The 23,634-nt window shown below is 45.2% G+C and overlaps 1 protein-coding gene across 1 annotated transcript in view; it reads right to left on the reverse strand.

The window, feature by feature from the left end:
* Positions 1-790: 790 nt before the first annotated feature.
* sim2 (SIM bHLH transcription factor 2) overlaps positions 791-23,634 on the reverse strand; it is a 57,080-nt gene continuing 34,236 nt past the window's right edge. Inside the window, exons 10-13 of the mRNA XM_030100356.1 lie at positions 3,178-3,487; positions 2,912-3,078; positions 1,899-2,007; positions 791-975 (exon numbers count right to left, since the gene is read on the reverse strand). Of these exons, the coding sequence (XP_029956216.1) occupies positions 791-975; positions 1,899-2,007; positions 2,912-3,078; positions 3,178-3,487 (771 nt within the window). The remainder of the gene's footprint in view (positions 976-1,898; positions 2,008-2,911; positions 3,079-3,177; positions 3,488-23,634) is intronic.

The raw sequence follows: 23,634 nt of genomic DNA on the forward strand, positions 1-23,634 counted from the left end.
AGACCAGAGCGCAGTGGGCACGAAAGACCGCGGAAGACAGTGGCGCAAAGGCTTTGGACCAAAAACACCGCTGGGTGAAAATGGGTCAACTGGAGGACGGAAACTCGGGGCAGACGACTCCAGCAAAAATTCACCTGGGACACGGAGCGGCTGACCGAAAACCAACTCTGCAGAGGAGGCGTCAAAATCCTCCTTAGGAGCTGAGCGCAATCTGAGCAGGACCCATGGCAGACGATCCGCCCAACTTTTATCTGTGAGTGCAGCACGCAGCGCCACTTTGAGTGAACGATGAAAGCGCTCACACAACCCATTCGCCTGGGGATGGTATGCTGTGGTGTGGTGAGCCTGTACCCCTAAGGAACGCGCCTTCACCGACCAAAGCTCCGAAACGAACTGAGGGTCTCTGTCAGAAGTAACAGCCGAAGGTACACCAAAACGAGCAACCCAAGCCGACAGGAAAGCGCCAACCACGTCCGCAGAAGTAGTGGAGGACAAGGGAACCACCTCGGGCCACCTGGTGGTCCAGTCCACCATAGTGAGGAGATGAGTGAAACCTTTCGATGGCGGCAGAGGTCCTACCAGGTCCACATGAACGTGATCAAAACGCCTGGCTGGGATCGGAAAAGGTTCAAGGGGGGCTTTGGTATGCCGGTGCACCTTAGCACGCTGACACGCAACACAAGAAGCTGCCCACAACTTAACATCTCTGCGCAACCCAGGCCACACGAAACGGGAACTGACCAGCTTAACCGACGTACGCACACCCGGATGTGAGAGACCATGCATCGAGTCAAAAACGCGCCGCCGCCAACCTGCCGGAATCACAGGGCGAGGCTGTCCCGTGGACAGGAGTGCACAGGAGTGTAGGACCACCCTCCTGTATCACCACCTCCTCAAGCTTCAGGCCCGAACCGATGGAGCGAAGTGAAAGGATATCTTCGTCGCTGGGCTGGTCTTTGGCCACATCAGAAAAATCTGTTCCAAGAATCACAGGGCACACCAACACGCATGAAAGACAATCTGCCACAGCATTAGACTTCCCATCAACATGATGTATGTCAGTAGTGAACTCAGACATAGCTGCCAGGTGACGATGCTGTCGTGCCGACCAAGGATCAGTTGCCTTGGACATGGCAAACGTCAGTGGCTTGTGGTCCACGTAAGCCATGAAAGAACGATCCTCCAACAGAAAACGAAAGTGCCGAGTCGCCAAAAACAGAGCCACCAACTCCTGATCAAACACGCTGTATTTCTGTTCGCTGTCTCGCAACTTGCGGCTAAAAAATGCGAGGGGCTGCCACACGCCTGCCACACACTGCTCCACAACAGCTCCCACAGCCAAATCAGAAGCATCAGTCGTGAGAGCGACAGGAGCATCTGGGTCAGGATGAGCGAGGAGAGCTGCGCTAGCCAAAGCGGACTTAGCTCCATCAAAGGCCACAACCCTGTCTGGGGTCCAAACCACAGAGTCGGTAGGCTTCTTGGAGCGTAAGGCGTCATAAAGCGGCTGTAGAAGATGGGCCGCATGGGGAATGAACCAATTGTAAATGTTCACCATGCCCAAAAACTCCTGTAACGACTTGATGACAACCGGGCGGGGGAAATCTGCCACAGCCTGAACTTCAGAAGGCAACGGAACTGCGCCTACGTCCTGAAATGCGATGCCCTAGAAAATCAATCACTGGCAGCCCAAACTGGCATTTGGCAGGGTTGACAATCAGGCCGTGAGCCTCCAAACGCTGGAAGACTTCTTTGAGGTGTGCAAAGTGCTCTTCGAGGGATGAACTGGTCACCAATATGTCATCGAGATAGACAAACACAAACTCCAAGATTGATGGACACTGAGTCCATCAATCTCTGAAAAGTCTGCGCTGCCCCCTTGAGGCCAAACGGCATACGGAGGAACTCGAAAAGGCCGAAGGGGGTGATCACCGCGATCTTCGGCACATCCACCGCCTGCACTGGAACCTGGTGATAACCAGGTTCCAGTGCCAACCACCAAGTCCACTTTGGAGAACACAGAGGCACCGGATAACCTAACCGAGAAATCCTGAATGTGAGGAATAGGATAACAGTCTGAAGTTGTCACATTGTTCAGGCTGCGAAACTCACCATATGGGCGCCAGGACCCAGGCCTTAGGAACCATGTGGAGGGGCGACGCCCAAGGGCTGTTAGACCGTCTAACTATCCCCAGCCTCTCCATTGTAGCAAACTCCTCCTTAGCACAAGCTAATTTTCCCGCGTTCAGATGCCGTGTGCGCGCGAAAACTGGCGGGCCACTGGTGGGGATGAAGTGTTCTACCCTGTGTTTGGCGACGGTGGAAGAAAAGGCAGGAGTGGTTAAGGAGGGGAACTCCGCCAGCAGACACTGGAATTTGTCGCCGGACGCCGAAAAAGTCGCGTGCAGTACCGGCCTGACCTCCCCAGCCTCAGAAGGGACAGTGGCAAAGGTTACAGCATCAATGAGCCTGCAGTTAGCAACATCCACCAACAAACTGTGAGCACACAGGAAATCTGCACCGATGATAGGAACAGTTACAGAAGCAACCACAAAGTCCCATTCAAACTCACGTCCGTGGAAACAAACAGATGCCCTTTTGGTTCCAAAAGTCCCAATAGGGGAACCGTTAGCCGCGCTTAGCCGTGGGCCGCCGCTGGCCGGCGCTCCGCTCCGGTAGGGTGCAACAAACTCTTCTGCAAGCCAGAATCAACCAAAAAGCGATGTCCTGACATTGAGTCTGTAATGAAGAGGAGCTCACCCTGGTTGTCAGCACCCACAGCTGCCACTGCGCCTCCCGCTCCGTCAAACGTGCACGGCTCAACGCAGCGCTTGACCTTGTTGCCGAACCTCCGGTGAAAGAAGCAGAGGGAGTCACTCCGACGGGTGTGCGTCCTGGTCCTCGCGCCTACAGCCAACACCACCGCGGGGTCCACCTCCGTCACCTGTGGGGGCTCCACGACTGTACTCCGCACCGTGAAGCGTCTGGTGGCAAGCAGGACACGGTTGGCTTCTTCCGCCAGGCCGCGGTAATCGCCAGCCGCGATGCGCGGGGAATTAGCCAAAGCCGCCCGGACTTCTGGCGGGAGTTGCCGCAGAAAAATGTGCGGGAAAAGGAAACCGCCGTCATCGGATCCCAGGAGCGAGAGCATATTGTCCATAAGGTCCACAACCGTACCGTCCCCCAAACCGGAGAGGCTGAGGATCCTGTCCGCCCTCTCAACCGAAGACAGGCTGTATCTCCGGAGCAGAAGCTGCTTGAGAGCGGCGTATTTCCCATGCCGTGGAGGGTCGCGCAGCAGCAGCATAACCCGGCGGGTGGATTGATGGTCCAGCGCGGCAACCACAAAGTAATACCGGGAGTCATCCGCATCCACGCCCCGCAGATGGAAAAGAGCCTTGATGTGCTGGAACCATGAGGCCGGGTCGCTCTGCCAGAATTGTGGAAGCTTCATGGAGGGGGCAGGGTAGGAATCCGGCTGTGAAGGCTGGAGAGACGATGAGGCCGAGTCCGCGGCCGAGGTCGACGACAAAACATTCTCCATCACCGGTTCACTCAAGTCCAAATCGGGGTCACTAATGTGGCGAGAAAGACGCAGAGGCTGGCGATATGCAGGAAGCAAGTTTATTCCTTTCTCGAGCCAACAGAATGAATGAACACGATGAACACACTTGACTCCCAGGACAAAGACACGCCCACTAACTTCCCGCCTAGCTGGGTGAGAGCCCATCCATCAACCTGTGCACCCACAATAAAAATATATATTTTAATTGCTGCCAACTGTCACGCATTGGCCGGATTCATACACTCCCACACCACATCCTCCATTTCTCTCGCTGAAATGTCTTTTCAGGGACTTGGTTTTAGATTTCAGGTCAAAAGTGATCTGTGATCCACCTGGAGCCCTGGAGCCCTGGAGCCCTGGAGCCCTGGAGCCCTGGAGCCCTGGAGCACTGCTTCCAGTGGGAGCCCTTCCCCTCCCCAGCATCTGGGCCTCAAAGACCACGACTCAGTACAAGAAGACTCAGAGCTTCAACATTTTGACTACAGCACTCTTTATCCACAGCCTGAGACAGAGTAATGGGATTACAGTTTGCACAGAGATACACCAGCCTTACAGTACTACACTGCTAAATAATATTACATTCAAATTAAATCAGTTTTATTACTCTCTGCTCCTTTTCAGACCTTTTTTGTTTGTATTCTGTTCTTTGTTTTTTAATTCATTTTTTAAATGTTTGAAATAAATTCCTTCTCTTATTCATACATACAAATTACATTTTGTTGTCTGGATTTGTTCTCTGCACACTGGAGTTGAGTTTAAACAAATATAATTAAAAATAACTGCAGTGAAAAGACTTTTCTCTGGTCTGTGTAACAGTGTGATGTGATGAAATTGCGCAACTGTTGTGTGTCAGATGTTTACTATTGAAACTGTGTTGGTGTAACGTCACATCTGATAATGTACAAAGTCATAAAGTGTGGAGAGCCAGGGACCAGGCCCCGGAGAGCCAGGGATCAGGCCCCGGAGAGCCAGGGATCAGGCCCCGGAGAGCCAGGGATCAGGCCCCGAAGAGCCAGGGACCAGGCCCCGGAGAGCCAGGGATCAGGCCCTGGAGAGCCAGGGATCAGGCCCCGGAGAGCCAGGGACCAGGCCCCGGAGAGCCAGGGACCAGGCCCCGGAGAGCCAGGGACCAGGAGAGCCAGGGACCAGGCCCCGGAGAGCCAGGGACCAGGAGAGCCAGGGACCAGGCCCCGGAGAGCCAGGGATCAGGCCCCGGAGAGCCAGGGACCAGGAGAGCCAGGGACCAGGCCCCGGAGAGCCAGGGATCAGGCCCCGGAGAGCCAGGCACCAGGCCCCGGAGAGCCAGGGACCAGGCCCCGGAGAGCCAGGGACCAGGCCCCGGAGAGCCAGGAACCAGGCCCCGGAGAGCCAGGCACCAGGCCCCGGAGAGCCAGGGATCAGGCCCCGGAGAGCCAGGCACCAGGCCCCGGAGAGCCAGGAACCAGGCCCCGGAGAGCCAGGGACCAGGCCCCGGAGAGCCAGGAACCAGGCCCCGGAGAGCCAGGGACCAGGCCCCGGAGAGCCAGGGACCAGGCCCCGGAGAGCCAGGGACCAGGCCCCGGAGAGCCAGGCACCAGGCCCCGGAGAGCCAGGGACCAGGCCCCGGAGAGCCAGGGACCAGGCCCCGGAGAGCCAGGGACCAGGCCCCGGAGAGCCAGGGACCAGGCCCCGGAGAGCCAGGGACCAGGCCCTGGAGAACGGGACTCTGCCTGCAGGAGGACTGCAGAGGCTCAGACTTCACTGTCCAGAGAGGCTCCATTCACCACAGCTACATTGAGCTGAACTGAAGTGTGTGTTGTGACACACAGTGAAAGCTTCCAATTCAACAGTCTATTAAGATTACATTCTTTTTAAAGCTTCTTTTCACAATTAATGTTGATAAAGGCAGATGTGCAGCCCATGGTTTAGTCAGATAACACCGTCCACATAACAAAGAAAGTGATAAAACAGTGTTGGTGATGTCAATAATAAGCATTAAATTAATCACAAGCAAACCTTTGAAATAAACAAAATTACTGTGTAATAAATAATTTTCATAATGTATTCCATCCCTGAGACTGACTGAGGATGCTAATATTATATTATAGTCTTCATTTGGCATGTTCTCCCTCTCCTCTCACCAGAACCTTCTTCTTGTTATGATGCTGTGTAAAGCAATTTCAGACAAATTATTTGTAAAAATGGGCTTTACTAATAAAATGACCTGGCTTTGTTTCACCATGTAGAGTTTAGTTTGATGGCATTTTTAATATAAGATGTTTAAATGATCATTTCTGTGTGAGAAAATAGGATAAACGTATATTTCTAAACTAGATACACACACAGACACACAGATAGTTTTTTCAAGTATGTAATTTAGCTAAACTTTAAACGGACATACGCCTTAATAAAGTTTGTCCCAGTAGAGTTGCCGTAACGAGCTGTCTCACCGTAAATCATGTCGTGATGATGCGGGCACATGCGCAGAGACGTCTGGTACGGATCGTGTTCCGGGTACGGATCAGGTACTGACAGCATCCTTCCTCCACAACAAGGGGATAGAGATGGACCTGGGGCACATCAAGGCCTGTCACCCGCTGCCCTCCCAGAACAACGTCACTCCAGCTGTCATTCTGCGGTTTGCAAATCGTAAAGACAAAGTGGCTCTGCTAAAACAAGGTCGTAAACTTAAAGGAACCAACGTTTACATCAATGAAGATCTAACCAAGAGGAGTGCGGACATTGCAAAAAAAGCCAGACAACCGAAAAAGCAGCAAAAGATCCAGTACACTTGGATTTCCAACTGCAAAGTCTACATAAAACTAAATGGGTCTCCAGAGAACGCCAAAGTACTGGTGGTGAGAAAGATGGAGGAACTGGATATATACGAGGGGGACCCAGAAGTTCCCGAACTGTGGTTATAACTTATTTTTTAATCTTCGCAATTATTTGAAACTGTCACCTTCAAAATCCTCTCCTTTGGCTTGAATACAACGCTACACCCGAGATGTCCACTGTTCAGAAGAGTCGCCATGACCGTGCGTAACTGTGCCGGAAAGATAGAACTTCGATTTTCCCTCACCCGCCTGTATGCCTGCCTTACCTTTCCGCTGCCGCTCCAGTTTCATCTTTGACAACAGAAAGCAGTCGTCCGGGGCCAGATCAGGGGAATATGGCGGTGGGGAGGCTGGCTGGTCACGGTTTTAGTCCAAAAATATGCTTTACGCACAACATTTGGTGCTATTTCTGTGTGTAACGGGGCGTCCTGTGGTCTGCTGTCTGCTATGATGAGGCCATTTCCGGGAGCCTTCGTCTCACTGCTTCTAATAACCGCCTGAGGATCATCTGTCTGGATCTCTACAATACTCCCATCACATCTGCAATGTCATCAAAAGTCCTGCGTGGATCTACCAGGACGTCTTCTTCAGTTTTTGCAACGTTTTCCTCTGTTCTGGAAGTGGATTGTTGTCCTCTGCGTGCCTGGTCTTCGTGATGTAATCTGATTACTCTTAAAGGGCCAAACCACTCAGACACCCTAAGAATCCTTCTTAAAGAATGTCTGCAACATGGTGAGTGTTTCTGCCGCTGTTTCCCAATAAAAAACAAAATGTTTTGACAGAGCACCTATCAGTGGGTATCCGCCATCTTGAAAAAATCGAAGAGCGGGGTGTAACTCTGTCAACATAAACAATGATTGTCAGCCTTGTCAGTCTTTCCACTTCTATTGGAGAATGTAATTATTTACAGTAGCAAAGTAAACTCTGAGGGAAAGCTATCAATAATACATTTTAATAGCAGAAGCATGTACTCGAATTTCAATCATATCAAAGAATATTTGACCAAATTTAAGTCCTCATTCAGCATTATTGCAATTTCAGAAACCTGGATCAATAATCACAGAGACATAGAGTTTGTCCTTGATAATTATGAGGTAAAATTTATGAATAGAGAAAGAAAAATGGGAGGCGGGGTAGCTCTATTTATTCACAAATCTGTAAAATATGAAGTTCTGTCTAATCTGTCATTCACAATAGATGAGATCATGGAATGTTTAACAATTGAGATTTGTAACGGAAACCAGAAAAATTTGTAAAAGTTGTATCGTTCACCTGGGTCTAATATCGAAACCTTTCCAGAAATAATGAAAGAAAGATTTTCTCTTTCCAATCAAACATTATTATTCATCTGTGGTGACTTCAACATTGATTTACTGAACTCAACCAAACAAACTGCAATAGATGATTTTTCTGATACAATGTACAGTTTGTCTCTATACCCCACAATAACTAAACCTCGCAGGATAACATCACACAGTGCAACAATAATTGATAATATATTTACTAATAACATCGGAGTTCCTGCAACCAGTGCTGTGTGATATCACGGATCACTTGCCTGTTTTCACTCTGTGTGATTAGAAACTTAATGTCATTAAAGAAGATAAGAAGGTTACTTGTAAACGAATAAAAAAATGAAGAAACAATCAATGCTTTTAACAACAGCCTGAAAAACCAAGACTGGAGTGCTGTCACCTCAGAAACAAATGCAGACCATGCTTATGACAACTTCTTGAACACATTTGTCTCTCTGTATGATACTCACTGTCCAGTTAAAGTATACAGCTTAAAAAGCAAATCTGTGAAAAGCCCCTAGGAATATTAAATGCTTGTAAAAAAAAAAAGGCAAACTCTATATAAATTGTTTATTAAGTACAAAAGCAAAGATGCAGAACAAAGATATAAGACATATAAAAATAAATTAACAGATAAAATTAGAACAGCTAAGCAGTTATATTATAAACAAATTCTATATAAAATCAAAAGTAATATAAAGAAGACATGGGATATACTAAACGGAATAATAAAACCAGGATCAGAAAAAGCTAAGTATCCTAACTATTTTGATGACATAAATGGTGATAATCATGGCATGAATAATACTGTAAATACTTTCAATCATTTTTTGTGAATGTTGGCCCAGAGCTGTCTGCTGAGATCCCGACCAGTCCACAGATCTCTTAAATAATGGTCCAAAGGAAAGGAATTCACACTCCATGTTTCTTTCTCCTACCGATGAGCCAGAAGTCAAAAAAGTTGTTCTCAGCTGTAAAAGCAAGTATTCCACTGACTGTCATGATACTGACATGTCACTTGTTAAAAAAATTGTAGATAATATCACAACACCACTGGCCCACATTTGCAATATATTATTTCAGTCTGGCTGTTTTCCAAGTAAAATGAAAATAGCAAAAGTGATACCACTGTTCAAAAGTGGAAACAAACACAGTTTTACTAATTATCGTCCGGTTTCTTTGTTGTCTCAGTTTTCAAAAATAATAGAAAAAATATTTACTTCTCGACTTGAAAATTTTGTAAACAAACATCACCTAATAAGTGAAAACCAATACGGCTTTAGAGCTAAAAAAAAACACTTCAATGGCTATAGCTCAAGCAGTAGAGGAAATTACAAATGCATTGGATCAAAATAAATACACTGTTGGCATTTTTATTGATTTGAGAAAAGCATTTGACACACTCAATCACTCAAACTCAATAAGAAAACTCGAATGTTATGGTATCAGAGGAGTCACTGGAAACTGGGTGAAAGATTATCTTACCAAAAAAGTTCAATATGTTCAAATGGGAGAATACACATCTGAAAAACTTGTCATTATCATTGGCATTCCCCATGGGTCAGTATTGGGTCCTATTTTATTTAACCTCTATATAAATGATATATTTCATGTCTCACAAACATTACAACTAAATCTCTTTGCCGATGATACAAACATTTTTTATAGTAGTTCAGATCACAAAGAGCTAGTGCATACAGTAAATGTGGAAATGAACAAAATAAAGAAATGGATGGATTCAAACAAATTGTTATTAAATTTAAACAAAACAAAATTAATGACTTTTGGTAATCGCATAAGCAAACAAGAATTAAAAATTATAATTGAGTACAAATTGAAAATGTATCTGAGAACAAATTTCTAGGTGTAATTACGGATAGCAAATTAACATGGAAAGCCCACATCAGGCACACAAAATCAAAGATAGCTAAGAGCCTCTCGATTCTAACTAAAGCCAAACAATTCCTTGATCACACTGCACTCCGCTTGTTATATTGCTCTTTGGTTCTCCCTTATTTCTCATACTGTGTTGAAGTATGGGGCAATAATTACCAATCTGCAATTAATCCACTATTTTTATTGCTAAAAAGGGCAGTGCGGATCATTAAAAAAGTTGGCTTCTTAGAACATACACATGATCTTTTCCTTCAGTCTAAATTATTAAAATTTCATGTCCTTGTAAAATATTACACAGTAATTCTGCTTTTCAAAGCATTAAATAATCAATTACCAAAAAATTTGCAAAAATTCTTTGTTCAAAAAGAGAGCAGTTATAATCTCAAAGGTTATGGAAATTTTATTTTGCCAACTGTCCGAACTACACGTAAAAGTTTTTGTGTGACTGTTTGTGGGATAAAACTATGGAATGCTCTGGATTTACAGCAAAAGCTCTGCCAAAACATTCACAAATTCAAGTTCCTACTTAAAGACATGGTCTGGTCAAAATAAAGAGAAACTTCTAATTATAGATTGTCAAATTATGTTTCCCTGAATCTGTGACATGCTTGGCGCATGATGTTTCTTACCATCGCTGGTATGTGTTATCCTTGATTGTTACTGTGCTACCATTGTTGGTATTTTTGTCTTTACTATTGCTGGTATGTATCTGTTGTAATAGTCAAACGTTTCTTTGAGGAACACCATATGTGTAACTTTTGTCTAAAACCTGTGTGTTCTTTTTCTGAACGAGAATGAATTTTTCATTTGTCTTGTTTTCTCTATTGTACAGATAAGGAAGTTAACTTCTTAGATTTAGTAATGTCAGAATTGGGAGACGGGTGGGATTCAATAAGTTTTTCTTCTTCCCACTCCTTTTTGAGCAGTAGTTGTATCTGACGAACTGGTTGTACTGATGTACTGTATTTTCTTTTCTTGTGAAGACCTGCTCGAAATGAACCAATACATAAATGAATGAATGAAAAAATAGTCACTGAATGAAGGCACTGAGTGTCAGAGTTTGATTGACAGCTGCTGTCAGCTGTGTAACTGCACTGTATGCCCATATATGGTCATGTCTGTTAGAGTGGAGAGAGGAGAAAATAAAGTTTCTGTTTGGGAAACAGCTGCTCCTTGATCCATTCCTGTTTGGCAAAACTGAACAAAAAATATCACGTTTGATAGGAAATGTAGTTGTCTTTCAGTTGGTGAGGCTTTCAGAGCAGTCAGACTTTTAGTTTGGACCGTAGAGGCCTCAGTTTGTGAGAAACGCAAGATTTTTCCCCCATTATAACTGACAGTCCAAAAAATGTAGAGCGCACCTTTTCTTACCCGTGAAAATTTACATATATCATGAAATTTTGAACACTTATGTTACATCATCTTGTTTGGAAGGACCTTGTGAGGCTTCACATGTGCTCGGTTTATTGATAGGAGTCACGGTTTAGCCGCAGTTGCCACTTGTTCGAGGTGCTGATAAAAGGTGACTTTTTTGTTTTTTTCCCATTATAACGGATGAGGGCCGGAGCAAGGCAGGATTTTAGACTTCCAGATTTGAGGGCTAATAAAATCCACACCATCTGACTTTTGACAAAGTTGTTCACAACTTTTGTAGAGAAATTTGTCCTCTATCACGTCGCATGACTCTTATGTCTGTACGACAAACGGTCTCGGAGGAGATAATTTTTTCGTGAGGAGTGATTTTGAGCAAAATTTTACATTGAATTGGAAATTGTGGACTTTTTGTTGGATTTAGGTCAGGGGTGTCAGTGTGCAAAATGTAGATCTTGATGAGACGAACGTGTGAGTGTTGGTTTGATCTCTCTACGACATTCCTACGGGCCGTGGCAACAATTTGACTGTTTCTAGGTGGCACTAGAGAGCAGATGGGGTCCGTTTTTCCATTTTATAAAAATTTTCACCAGTCACGATGTGCGTGCCAAATTTGGTGAGTTTTCGTGCATGTTTAGGGGGTCAAATTTACGTTTACTTTGACGTAAGTAAAATTAAAGCCGCAAGCGGCATTGGTCGGGACCAAGCCCTCCTTGCCGGCCTGCGACTGAGACGTCCACTCACTAACATGGGAGCTGTTAGCATCTGTCATCCACTAACATGGAGTTGTTAGCAAGTCCCATCCACTAACATGTAGCTGTTAGCATCTGTCATCCACTAACATGGAGTTGTTAGCATGTCCCATTCACTAACATGTAGCTGTTAGCATCTGTCATCCACTAACATGGAGTTGTGAGCATGTCCCATCCACTAACATGGAGCTGTTAGCATCTGTCATCCACTAACATGGAGCTGTTAGCATCTGTCTTCCACTAACATGGAGTTCTTAGCATGCCTATTTCACTAACATGGAGCTGTTAGCATCTGTCATCCATTAACATATAGCTGTTAGCATGTGTCATCCAATAACATGGAGTTGTTAGCATGTCCCATCCACTAACATGTAGCTGTTAGCATCTGTCATCCACTAACATGGAGTTGTTAGCATGTCGCATCCACTAACATGTAGCTGTTAGCTTCTCCCATCCACTAACATGCAGCGTGTGAATTCTAGATCTCAATGAGACGAACGCGTGAACCTTGGTTTTGGGGCTCAGTTGGTAGAGCAGGTTGTCTTATAACCAGAATGTTGGCGGTTCGATCCCCGCTCCCGCAGACGTAAAACTGTCATTGTGTCCTTGGGCAAGACACTTCACCCACCTTGCCTAGTATGAAAGTTGTGAAAGTGAATGGTTGGTGGTGGTCGGAGGGGCCGATGGCGCAGATTGGCAGCCTCGCTTCCGTCACTCTGTCCCAGGGCAGCTGTGGCTACAGCAGCAGCTTACCACCACCCAGTATGGAGAGAATGAAGAATGCAATGTAAAGCGTCTTTGAGTGTCCAGAAAAGCGCTATTTAAAACCAATGCATTATTATTCATTATTATTATTATTCATCTCTTTACGACATTCCTGCGGGCTGTGACAGCTGTTTAAGTCCATTTTGGTGATATAGGTGGCGCTCGAGAGCAGACGTGGTTAATTTTTCCATTTTATCAAATGTTTCGCCGGTCCGGATGTGTGTTCCAAATTTCGTGAGTTTTTGTGCATGTTTAGGGGGTCAAATTTGCGTTTATATACGAGGTCAGTATAATAACGAAGAAATGAACGAAGAACAGTAGAGACCGAGCTCGGTCCCGAACAAAACTGTTCAGTTTCTTTTGTAAGTGCATGCAAACCGCTGATAGAGGGGCCACCATGTAAAATCTCCCCGAGGTACGAGGTAGCCTCGTAAACCAGACCCGCTCACTCCTCATCCACATTTGGATTTGGAGCTGGGCTCAGTCTGGACAGGAGCCCATTACAAACTTCCTGCAGGGGTTGTCGGTTACTCCTTTGACTGACAGGTACTTCAGCCAATCAGCGCTTCAAAACAAATACGTCATCAAAATGCGTTCGCTTCTCTAAAGATTAGCATCAGCTCATTAGCTCTAGCTTCTCTACACGCAAAGACACGCGAAAACGTCTTTTCCTGTAAGAACCTCACCAGGCCAGACTCTGGCTCTTGCTTGATTGTTGTAATTCTTGGTATTTTGGCTGTAACTTTACTGACTGCAGCTGTCAGACGATGGTTAAAGTTAAAGTCCGTCTTCTCCGATACGCGCAGTGATGGCGTCACTTCCGGTTTAGCCACCGGAATTCGCCAAAAGAAATTGAAAACAATAACCGGCAACGCTGATTGGCTCAGCCGTTTCAGACTGAGTGAAATCCCCTTCTATGGGCTCCTACCAGACTGAGACCAGCTCCAAAATCCAAACGGATGAGGAGTGGGCGGGGCTGGGTTACGAGGCAACCGCATTGGTAGGACCAGCTCTGATAACGAGACAGAGGATCTGAGAAACATGCTGTGGTAAATTTTACCACAAGTGCCAAATATCTAAATATTTCAAAATATCTTTGCACATTTGTACAAAAAGAAAGTGAAAACTTGCACTAATATTCCATAATTACTGGTTATAATGCCTTATCTTGTATATATGTTAGTATATGAATTCACAAAAGAGCTTGAACTGCTGCAATTTACATCAAGACAACAGGAGAATTACAGTCTCATTTTTTTCTTCTGTTTTAATAGTTTTGTTTAAGTTGCTGGAGCATCAATCGTGCTGCGGAGCTCAGATAACATTTATAACTAAGCAGTGTATCAGATTAGTAAGAACTCAACAAATGTCTTGCTTCACAGCTCAGCCATTGCTTGAGTTAATGTGCATTAAATCACCAAAATGTTTGCTAAATGAAACCAGACTTGGCTAATCGTACAGTTTAATTCTGTTTCAGTTGAATTTTTATTTCTTGCTGGACTTCAGGCTTTGGGATGCCGTCCTAAATGTAAATGAAAACTGAACACACTAAGCTCAGTAACACATATTGAGCCAGCAGAGCAGAACATGGACAGTATGTTACATCTGGCTGCAGTGGGCGGTGTTCAGGCTGTGGAGGGACGCTGTGACGGGGCAGTTATGCCTCTGTGTGAAGGAGAACTTCCTAAAAGAAGCATTCTTACATAACAGCAGCTGTCAGAAAACCATTCACTGGGTAAGGCTAAGGCCTCATTCACACATAGCCTATGTGGTCACTGCGCGGCGCGGGGCGGACGCGTAGACGGCGCGGCGCTGGAGCGTTGTGTTCAGGCGTCCCTTTCTCACAGCGCGGTCTGCGTGAGCGGGTTGTCCGCGGCAACGGGCTACTAGTGTAATATGTTTGAAGTAATTCCAGAGGCGTTTTGGGAGCCAAAGGATGTTTATTCCCAAGAACAGGCATCCAGAAACGTGCATCAGCATCGGCAGCATAGATTGTAAATAAAGGATCGGTAGTCAAAAACACACAACACAATGCGGCTTCCGTAGCTCCGGCTTAGACTGCATAGACCTATAGATATAGATCTCTAGATATATGTATCTAGACACGCGCTCCTCTCAACTACGCCAAGTAGTAAATTCAAACGGAATATATATCTGCATATATGACAACTTGGACCTGTCTTCATTGTTTTCAATGGGACCCGCTCCAAGCCGAGTGGAAAAATAGAGGGAGCAGAACACTGGAAAGCCTCTTGTGTGACCAGTTTGTGGGCGGACATGAGCTCAATGCATGCATAAAAAGCCAAGCTGACACGAGATGTGTGTTTATGCCGTTGGTTTCAATGGGACACTGCGCACAGCCCGCTCAAGTCCGCGCAGAAAAATAGACTTGATTTCTATTTAGAAACCGCCGCGCGGATTTGAACGGGCCACGCGCGATCCCCGCTCGTGCAGTGCGAAAGGACTGATCTGTTTGCATGCAGTTCTAACTTTTCCGCGCAGACACCGTGCAAACCCGGACAGATCCGCGCCGCACAGCCGGGTATGTGTGATTGAGGTCTTAGATGATTTCTTTTGCCTTCTTGTAATGAGTTCAGACTGCAACACAAATGTTTGGATTTCTCAGTCAAAGATGTATTTTAAAATGTGGTCTGACACACACAAGGAACAAACAAGACAAGCAAATTAAAGACGGCATGTAAAACCATTCTTTCTCACATTTTGAAGTGTTGGCGAAAGCTGTCATGTGATTATAAGGGATCACACGGTCTGTGTTTGGGCCCTGGGTGGAGGGATGTTTGGAGGCTGGAGGCAGAAACCGGTGACGTAGTGATGTGCAGCATCAGTGTGAATGTACTGCATGCCGCGGAGTCACCTCTGGTTTGTGATGATGACAGACATGCCGATGGGAGGCTCGCCGTGCCGCCGGCTCTCCGGCGACGAGCGGCCACCGTTACAGATGGAGGAGTCGGACTCTTTACTCCGGTAACTGTAACCATCGGTCATATTTCCCATTGATGTCACATGTGAGGATATAACAGGAGTTCGTTTGCCAAAGAAGCGATGAAAGTTGAAAGACATACATGAAGCTTGAGGTGAAAATCCATCTGTAGCTCCCATTTCAAGCAGCCTCCCCCCATGCTGTCCTGGCTCCTGGCGGGCCTGAGCAGCCTTGGGACGTCCATCGTCTGGGCAGCGGTAGGAGGCCTCCGCCATACAGAGTCTCTTCTGCTGATGCAGCGCCATCTGCAGAGGGACGGACTGGCTGAGACCTTGCTCACCATTATCCAGCAGCAGGCGGTTGAATAGAGGACAGGCCAGAGTCCGGTCCTCTCCAGATCCTTCTGTACCTTTCAGCTGGCTTAAAGGCTTTCTGTCCATGGAAGCAGGAGAGTGTGGATGTGGATTAACCTTAGCCACCTCACCGTCAGTCACCGTGTAATGGTCCTTCAGTGTACCATCTTCAGAGTATCTGGAGCCAGCCACGCGTCCTGAGAAGAGAAACAGTACTGAAAGCCTGACCCACATGAGAGCCTCTCCATCAGAAAATACAATTTTTAATAGAATGACAATAATCGCAGACTCAGGTCAGACTCAGGTTGGACAGTCATGGACCCTAAGAATATCAATATTGTTTTTCAATAATTTGATCAAGGCCTTTTTGCTACTCATACTACATGCATGTCAACCGGTTCATTCCTCGACAGACTAAATTCCAACCATTGACCCAAACCAACACCAGAGACTTGAAAGACTCGTTACTACAGCTGAAATACTACAGGACAATCCAGTCATTACAAAATGGTAAAGCACTTGGATGGGCGGGTTTTCATGGGATTTCTTCAAAACATCCCCTCATTTTGGGATGTTTTTTTCATACAACTGCTAAACTTCTTTTACATGACAGATATCACATGTATCATTTCCCCCATGCCACTCAACGGACCGGACACTATGTGTGGTACATGGCATACAACTTGTGGTCCACATGTTGCAGAAAGAGACGACTGTCAAAAGATGAAGCGTGATCTGTGGCGAAGCCCTTTCTCAAGTCCTCAGTTGCATCACAGAGGTTATTGGACCAGTGTGGTTTTATAGTTGCATCATAGGGATGTTTGAACACTATTTGAGCAGATATCCAGCAAATAAAAACACTTTGCTGGGGTCTGACGACTACCGACTTGATCAACAAGTGACTCAAAGGAGAGATCAGCTGTTACACCACAGTCAAACACAAGATGTTGGGAATTACTGTGGAACTGAACCGTACAGTGGATTCCATCGGAGAACGGATTAATTCTGCTGTGACGGTTGAGAGACCTGATGAGCCTTCAATGGAAACATTCAATTGTTTCCACACACCAACTCTTGGACAAAACCCAAGGACTTCAACAGCTACAGGCCAGTGGCACAGACGTTTCATCTGATGAAGACTGTGGAGAGGCTGGTCCTCGCCCATCTCCGCCCTCCAGTGAGCTCATCGATGGACCCGCTGCAGTTGGTGTAGCGGCCTGGCATCAGGATAGCGCATGCTGCCATCTTGCTCCTGGACAGAAGTCTGGAAAAGCACGGGAGGACCATGTTCTTTGATTTCTCCCGTGCTTTCAACACGATCCAGCCAGTTCTCCTGAGGGCCAAGCGGGGTGGATCAGCACCTCCAGGGCTGGATCCTGGACTACCTCACAGACACAACACACTTTGTGAGGACATTGGACTGTGAGTCTGACATGGTGGTCTGCAGCACAAGAGTCCCTCAAGGAACAGTCTTGGCTCCATTTCTCTTCACTGTAAGGAGACCAGGAAATGGGGAATTGGGGCTGGCAACTGAATGAAAGAAGGAGTGACGTCATTGCATTGTTTTCCCTGCTGTACAGCGCATCGCCACTCAGGCTACTGGCTGGAAGCCATATGATACACACAAATAAACATTAAGAAGTTCTAACAAATTCACATTTGACTTTATTTTTCTACATAAGGTCGGCAGCAATTCACCAAATGACAAGAACAGAGAACAAAAACACTTTCCAGCAGTTTTAAGTGCTGACATTTTAAGTGCTGTCCTTGGTGCTGAAGATCAAAAAAACACTCAGGTGGGTCCATATTCCAAAACTCACTGCCTCTGACATGACAGGTAGTAAGGATAGAAAACAACAACGGATGAGCACAAGTCCCAACAGCTAGCGATGAACAGATGAACATATGGAACAGCCAGCGGCAAACGGCGAACAGAAAAGCAGAATTCCCGCAGCACGGCCAAAAATTTTGAATGTCTGAAAATAAAAACAACACAGACGGCTGTTAGCAACTGAAGCAAACAGATCTGCTGTTTGGACAAGTTTTGTGGGACACTGTTTTATGATGAAGTAGTTCATGAAATAACATAAGATACACCGATACAGACATACAAGGTTTCTGCCCAACAGCAATGAGATACAACATCACAGCATCACATTTCCATCATTGGGAATGTCTGGACGAGAGCTATTAATCAGGAAAGGAATCTAGTTGATATGCAAAAGCATTGTCATCTAGACTGGTGGTCATACCGCCCTGCTGACGCCTCAGATCTCTGCTGCTGAGTAGGGTAGGGCCAAGACACCAATGTTGCTATTTGATCCTTGGACGTCGGCTCTGCCTATTATTGTGGAGCAGAATTCACCAAGAGTTGGATTTTTCACCCACTAACAGGGAGCGTGAGCTGAGACAAGGTAGTTTTATCCTGCTGAAGATGTGTTGTTGCAGTAGTAAACCTGATCGATTGCATGGGAGACCATGAGGGAACACCAGGAAGCCTGGGTGAAGGCAGTGAGGCCAGATTGGCAGCCTTGCATCTGTGTCTGCTGTAACTGTAAGGAGACTTTGAGCTCTCTGAAACACAGCTCAGCTTAAAACCAATGCTGGACTTGGCCAAGTTTATGTGGACCAAAACTATGAAATGACTTGAAATGACTAAAATGTGATGAGACTGAAGCAAAAATGGTTGCCAAAATCAACATTGCACAGCTGCCCACATCAACACCACCACCACACACACAGCTGCATTTTGATTACATTTTTTTCACAAATTACAGTGATATTTGCTAAAGTATAATTGCGATTTGCAGGCATCTCCACTGAATGGTGTTCAGCTCATATGCCGTAAGTCTCGTCCAATCTCATCCCACCAGACTCCACTTAGAAGAAGACGGAGATACAAAACATTCTGCATTTTACTTGTAAAACTCTGCATTTCTCTACTGATTGCAACTAAAGATGATGACTCTATTTTTTTATTTCATGATGTGTAAAAAGATTTCCATCTCCAAACGCACCACGCCATCTTCACTTGAGCGAACTCGTCACATTCAGGGCTGCTATATCTGACTGCATTTCCAGTCCAAACGCAACGCAAAACCCTCACAGCTCAACTCAACTCTTATTTTCATAATAAAAAAGCAGGCTATAAACATACAACTGCACCACATAAGGAAAGAAAAAAAAAAGGCAGCAGGAACAGATACTGCAATCAGACAACAGCCAACACAGATTGCAACTGCAACAGTTCTCCAATGCTAACATGAAACATGAGCAACCAAATATCTAAATCCAGCTGACTGGAATTAAATTACTAATCATTTCACTCCAGCCCAGCGTGTTCAAAAGAAGCCCAACTGTGCAGAAACCCGCCCAATCTGGCAACACTGATCACGTAATGTCATACGTCACGTCCACTGACTGTAAAGGCAAAAAAGTGTTTCCATTTCACTTCTGCAATATACTTCTTTATCAACATGCTTGAAAAATCTTTTTAGTGATATTTGAGAGGTTTTAAATGTAGGTTATTCCATTACCAGCTTTTTATACCGATATTGAAGTTTTTTGCATTTCTAGGGGTAATTGAAACACAGCTAGTAACACCTTTCTCCACCCAGGAGGAGGATGCTGCCATAAGAACCCCCACAAGGCTAATGGACCAGATTCTGTCTCTCTATCCACCCTGAAACACGGTGCTGATCAGCTGTCTCACGGACATCTTCAACACCTCACTGGAGAAGTGCGATCTACCCACCTGCTTCAAAGCCTCCACTGTCATGTCTGTTCCCAACAAGCTGAGGATAACAGGACTCAATGACTACAGACCCGTTACCCTGAAATTTCACATGAAGCCCTTCCAGAAGTGTCCCGAATGCAACGCCTCACAAGGGTCTCTGTGTGGGGCTTGAGTTGGACTCTGCCTTACAAGAAAAGGTACAAGCACGTTCACTATAACAGGAAAATGAAAAGATACCAGCAGCGGCTCCACTCCTGGCCTGGTCACTCATGGTCCAGACTCCACCTGGACTCTGCTGGTCCTTTTATGGATCTCACATGTTTAGTGTTTACTTCAAGAACACATTCTGTCAAATACCTCACACTCAGAGGCATTTTGGCCTCACACGGCCTGTGTTTATGGCAAAAAGTATGACAGTGGCTGCCGGGTCTGCTTCACTCTTATGAAAAGGTCCTGTGTCTGCTGTTGTGGGTAACTGATGCCAAGCCTTCATGCAATTCGAGTCACGTTACGTTTCAGTTTCAGCAGGGAGTGTGACAGGGAGTGATCATATCACTGTGTTGTGTTTTGGGCTGCATCCTTGATGAACCTTGGTGTTATTGAGAACAGTTTCCCTCCAGAACTGTTACGATGAAACATGTAGCTGTGTGTTCCCAGCAGGATGTTCTGTGAATGAGCAAGTGTTGCGGAAAGTTGTGAAAATGCTACCAAGTGTGTGTGTGTGTGTGTGTGTGTGTGTGTGTGTGTGTGTGCATAACTGCTTCAGGGTTGTAACAACAGGGACAACTGGCTTGTGACGGCAAATGTTCATTGTGATGTCTCTTTTTGATCTTTCAATCTGTCTATCATTGTGAAGCACAATTAAACAAGCATTGGATTTTTCACCCTCTAATAGGGAACATGGGATAACATCCATCAACCGAGTGGAAACTATGAAGATAAAGAGTATATTTGTCTCTAGAGAAGCATTGTGTAAATTACAATACAGAGATTTCTCCATTATATAGTTTTTTGTTTTGTTTTTGTGGTTCATATTGTGGCTTCTAATCTGTTTCAGAAAATATTTGTAAGATTTTGTTCTGTTTTGAAAATCAAACTGAAGTTATTCAATGCAGATAATTAGGGGGCCAAGCCACGGATGGCCAGGGAACGGCGTATGCATCACATACACGTTCCCAGGACCAGCTGTGCTGGGAACCCTATTATAATTGAAAGGATCTTTATTTTTTTTATTATTCCGTTGGTAAAAGTCCCGCAGCAGCCCAAACCGTACATGGGAGGGCGATGCAATTGGGTGGGTTGGTCCCAAACCTTGGTCTGACGGAGGACGCAAAAAATCAAATCAGTCTGCCAGCAGGTGGCGCTATAGGCCTCATAAATGCGTTTTGGGCTATAACTCCCAAACCGTATGTCGCACATTCAAAAAACTTATATCCTCAGATTCCCTGAGTTGAACTGAATCACCTGGGCTAGGCCACGCCCATTTCTGCCTATAGTTTTTTTTTTTTCGCTAGATCGCAAAAACTGAAAAACATACTTTTTTCGAACTCATCCGAGGGGCTTTGTCTGATCCGCTTGAAAATCAGCAGATAAAGTCTTCCGTAGGGTCTGACCTGAATTTATCAAAAGAATTTTGCTACGTCAAAATATGCGCAACGTGGGCTTGACTAAACTTTGCCAGCAAGCTAGCTAAACACAAAGTTTCACAGATATTGGTCATAATAAATGCTAACGCCAAACTTGAGATCCTTAGTTATCATGTGACTGTGGGTCTATCAGCCCATTTTGTTGAATATTGGCCACTAGGTGGCGCTCTATAGATGACAAACTTATATCTCCTAATCGGCAAGACCGATTTTTACGAAACCTGGTAAGTGTGACCCTAATTTTTTCCTGAGGCAATATCTCGAAGTATATCATGATTGGTAAAAGTGGGTGTGGCTTATTAATACAGGTAGTTCACAAATCTCAAACTTTTTTTTCAGCACAAATATTTTACTGAGCACTGTGAAATTCACAGGGTATGTTTAGAACAGCACACAGATGATCCTTAAAAAAATTGTGTCTACTCCACTAGGTGGCGCTATAACTCATGAAAACGCATTTTGACCCGTAATTTTTACATTTTAAATCACATTTTCTTAAACTTTATATCAAAATGTTGCCTTAGTACAGTGGCATCATGGGACATAGGCCACGCCCTCTTCTGCTACTAAATCACTCCAAAACAGGAGAATAAACAGGCATAGTTCATGTTAGAGATAGTAACCAATAAAGGTGTAGTCATAGTCGCCACACAGTGGAGTTTACTGTTTGTGAGCAGTATCTGTGGTGAAAGCAGGCTTTGTCTGTCTGAATTGACAGATTGCAGATAAATTCATGAATCTTTTTGTGACAAAGAAGTATCTGTTCCAATCACTCTATCACAGGAAAATCAGAGTCGTAGAAATGACTGGAAACTCAAGAGAGCCATGACATTATATTCTTTACAAATACATGTAAAACTCTGACCTCAGCTGTATTGTGTTTATAATGTCATACTGTCTTTTTTCACTGAGCATTTTAAAAACAGCGTATGTCTGTTCAGTGGCCTGACATGACTAAAAACCAAGCAGCAACTCATGGTAGGAACTTGGTGTCTGAAAGACGGATGGAAACAGCATGATCGCTCAGTAATTTACTCTTTTCATAGTAGTTTATGTATGGTTAAAACATCAGAGTTATCAACATTGAACCCAATTCACTTCTGTCTGAAGTCAGCCAGTGGCTGTGTGTTAAATTTGGTCAAAATTGGCCAAAGGGGTGGGGGGGGTTCCAATGTATGTATCATTTTTCAACAGAGCTTAAATGTGTCAGTCTGGTTCGATACTACAATATAATATTAGCATAAAGCAATATAAAAACGTTTTTATGAGCCCCGCCTTCGTTTCAAAGACCCCCATGTTATCTGAAAACGCGCCGATCAGCTTCAGCCAATAGATTTCGAGCTTCTGCTTTTTCATGCTGTCAATCAAAGTGTGGAGCAGCCAGAGAGCACGGCCGCTCGCCCAGCAGAGGAGAGTTAGCTACGCAGCAGCCGCCCCGCTCACCTCGGATATATCCACTGTCTGCTGAACATCCACCGTAAACAGCTGAACATGGAGGATGCTGTAGGACTCAGAGGCTCTCATTTTCAGCCCACGGGTAATGAGTTTAATTAAAGGGGCGTGGCTTGGTCGCTCATGAAAGCAGAGGGAGGGCGGAACCTCGAGACGTTGGATTTAAAAAAAAAACTCATTCTTTCCGGACACGAGCTTTAAGTGCAACTGTCATTCCATGATGTCAGTGACATTATTTAAATGGTCACTAGGGGGGTAACTAGAGTTTAAAATTACCCCATGGTCATAATTTCAGGCATGTTTTCTAGAGGAGGACAGTCTCCAACATATGTGGAACTGGTTCTGAATAAGATTTGTTCTGTGAAGAGTTTGTCTACCTGTGTCTTTGTTGGATGCTGTAGAGGTGCTGACGGTCCATCCAAAAGAGGCTCTGCTGTGCTGGGAGCCAATGATCTGCTGAGGCAGGACAGAGGTCTGAACTGATCCTGGCAACTGGCTCTGATAGTCCACATGTTGGTTGTGGTGCAGGGCGAAGTTGAAAGTGGGATTGCAGGATATCGGACTTGCTTCAGGGTTCAAGCTGGAGCATTTTTCTCTACAAGAAGCCACAAAGTACAAAGATCTCTCGTTCCACACAGTCCTCTGTGAGATGCAGCTTGATCTGTGTGATGGGAGGAGTCTGTTGGCCTGCAGATGTCCATGAACAAACACACATCAGTACAGGTGATACAACTGGTCATGTTTTTTCTGTTAGTTTTGCAATGTGATGGAAAAATATTCCCTGTTTTCATTTAAGAATTTCACAACATATGTAAAAGGGCTGATGGACTTTAACAAGGTCTGATAAATAATCTGGGACCAGTCCATTCAGCCACTTAAAAACAAATAAAGGAATCTTAAAAACAATCCTGAACTTAACTGGAAGCCAGTGGACCATTAGTCATTGGACTGCAGAGAGAGCTTGGACATTAAAGGTATAGTGGACGATGTTTTAGCCAATGAATGGCGTGATGATAGCGTCAACTATTGGTCCTCCGACATGTCCA

Source organism: Salarias fasciatus, chromosome 10 (assembly GCF_902148845.1).
Source record: "Salarias fasciatus chromosome 10, fSalaFa1.1, whole genome shotgun sequence".
NCBI lineage: Eukaryota > Metazoa > Chordata > Actinopteri > Blenniiformes > Blenniidae > Salarias > Salarias fasciatus.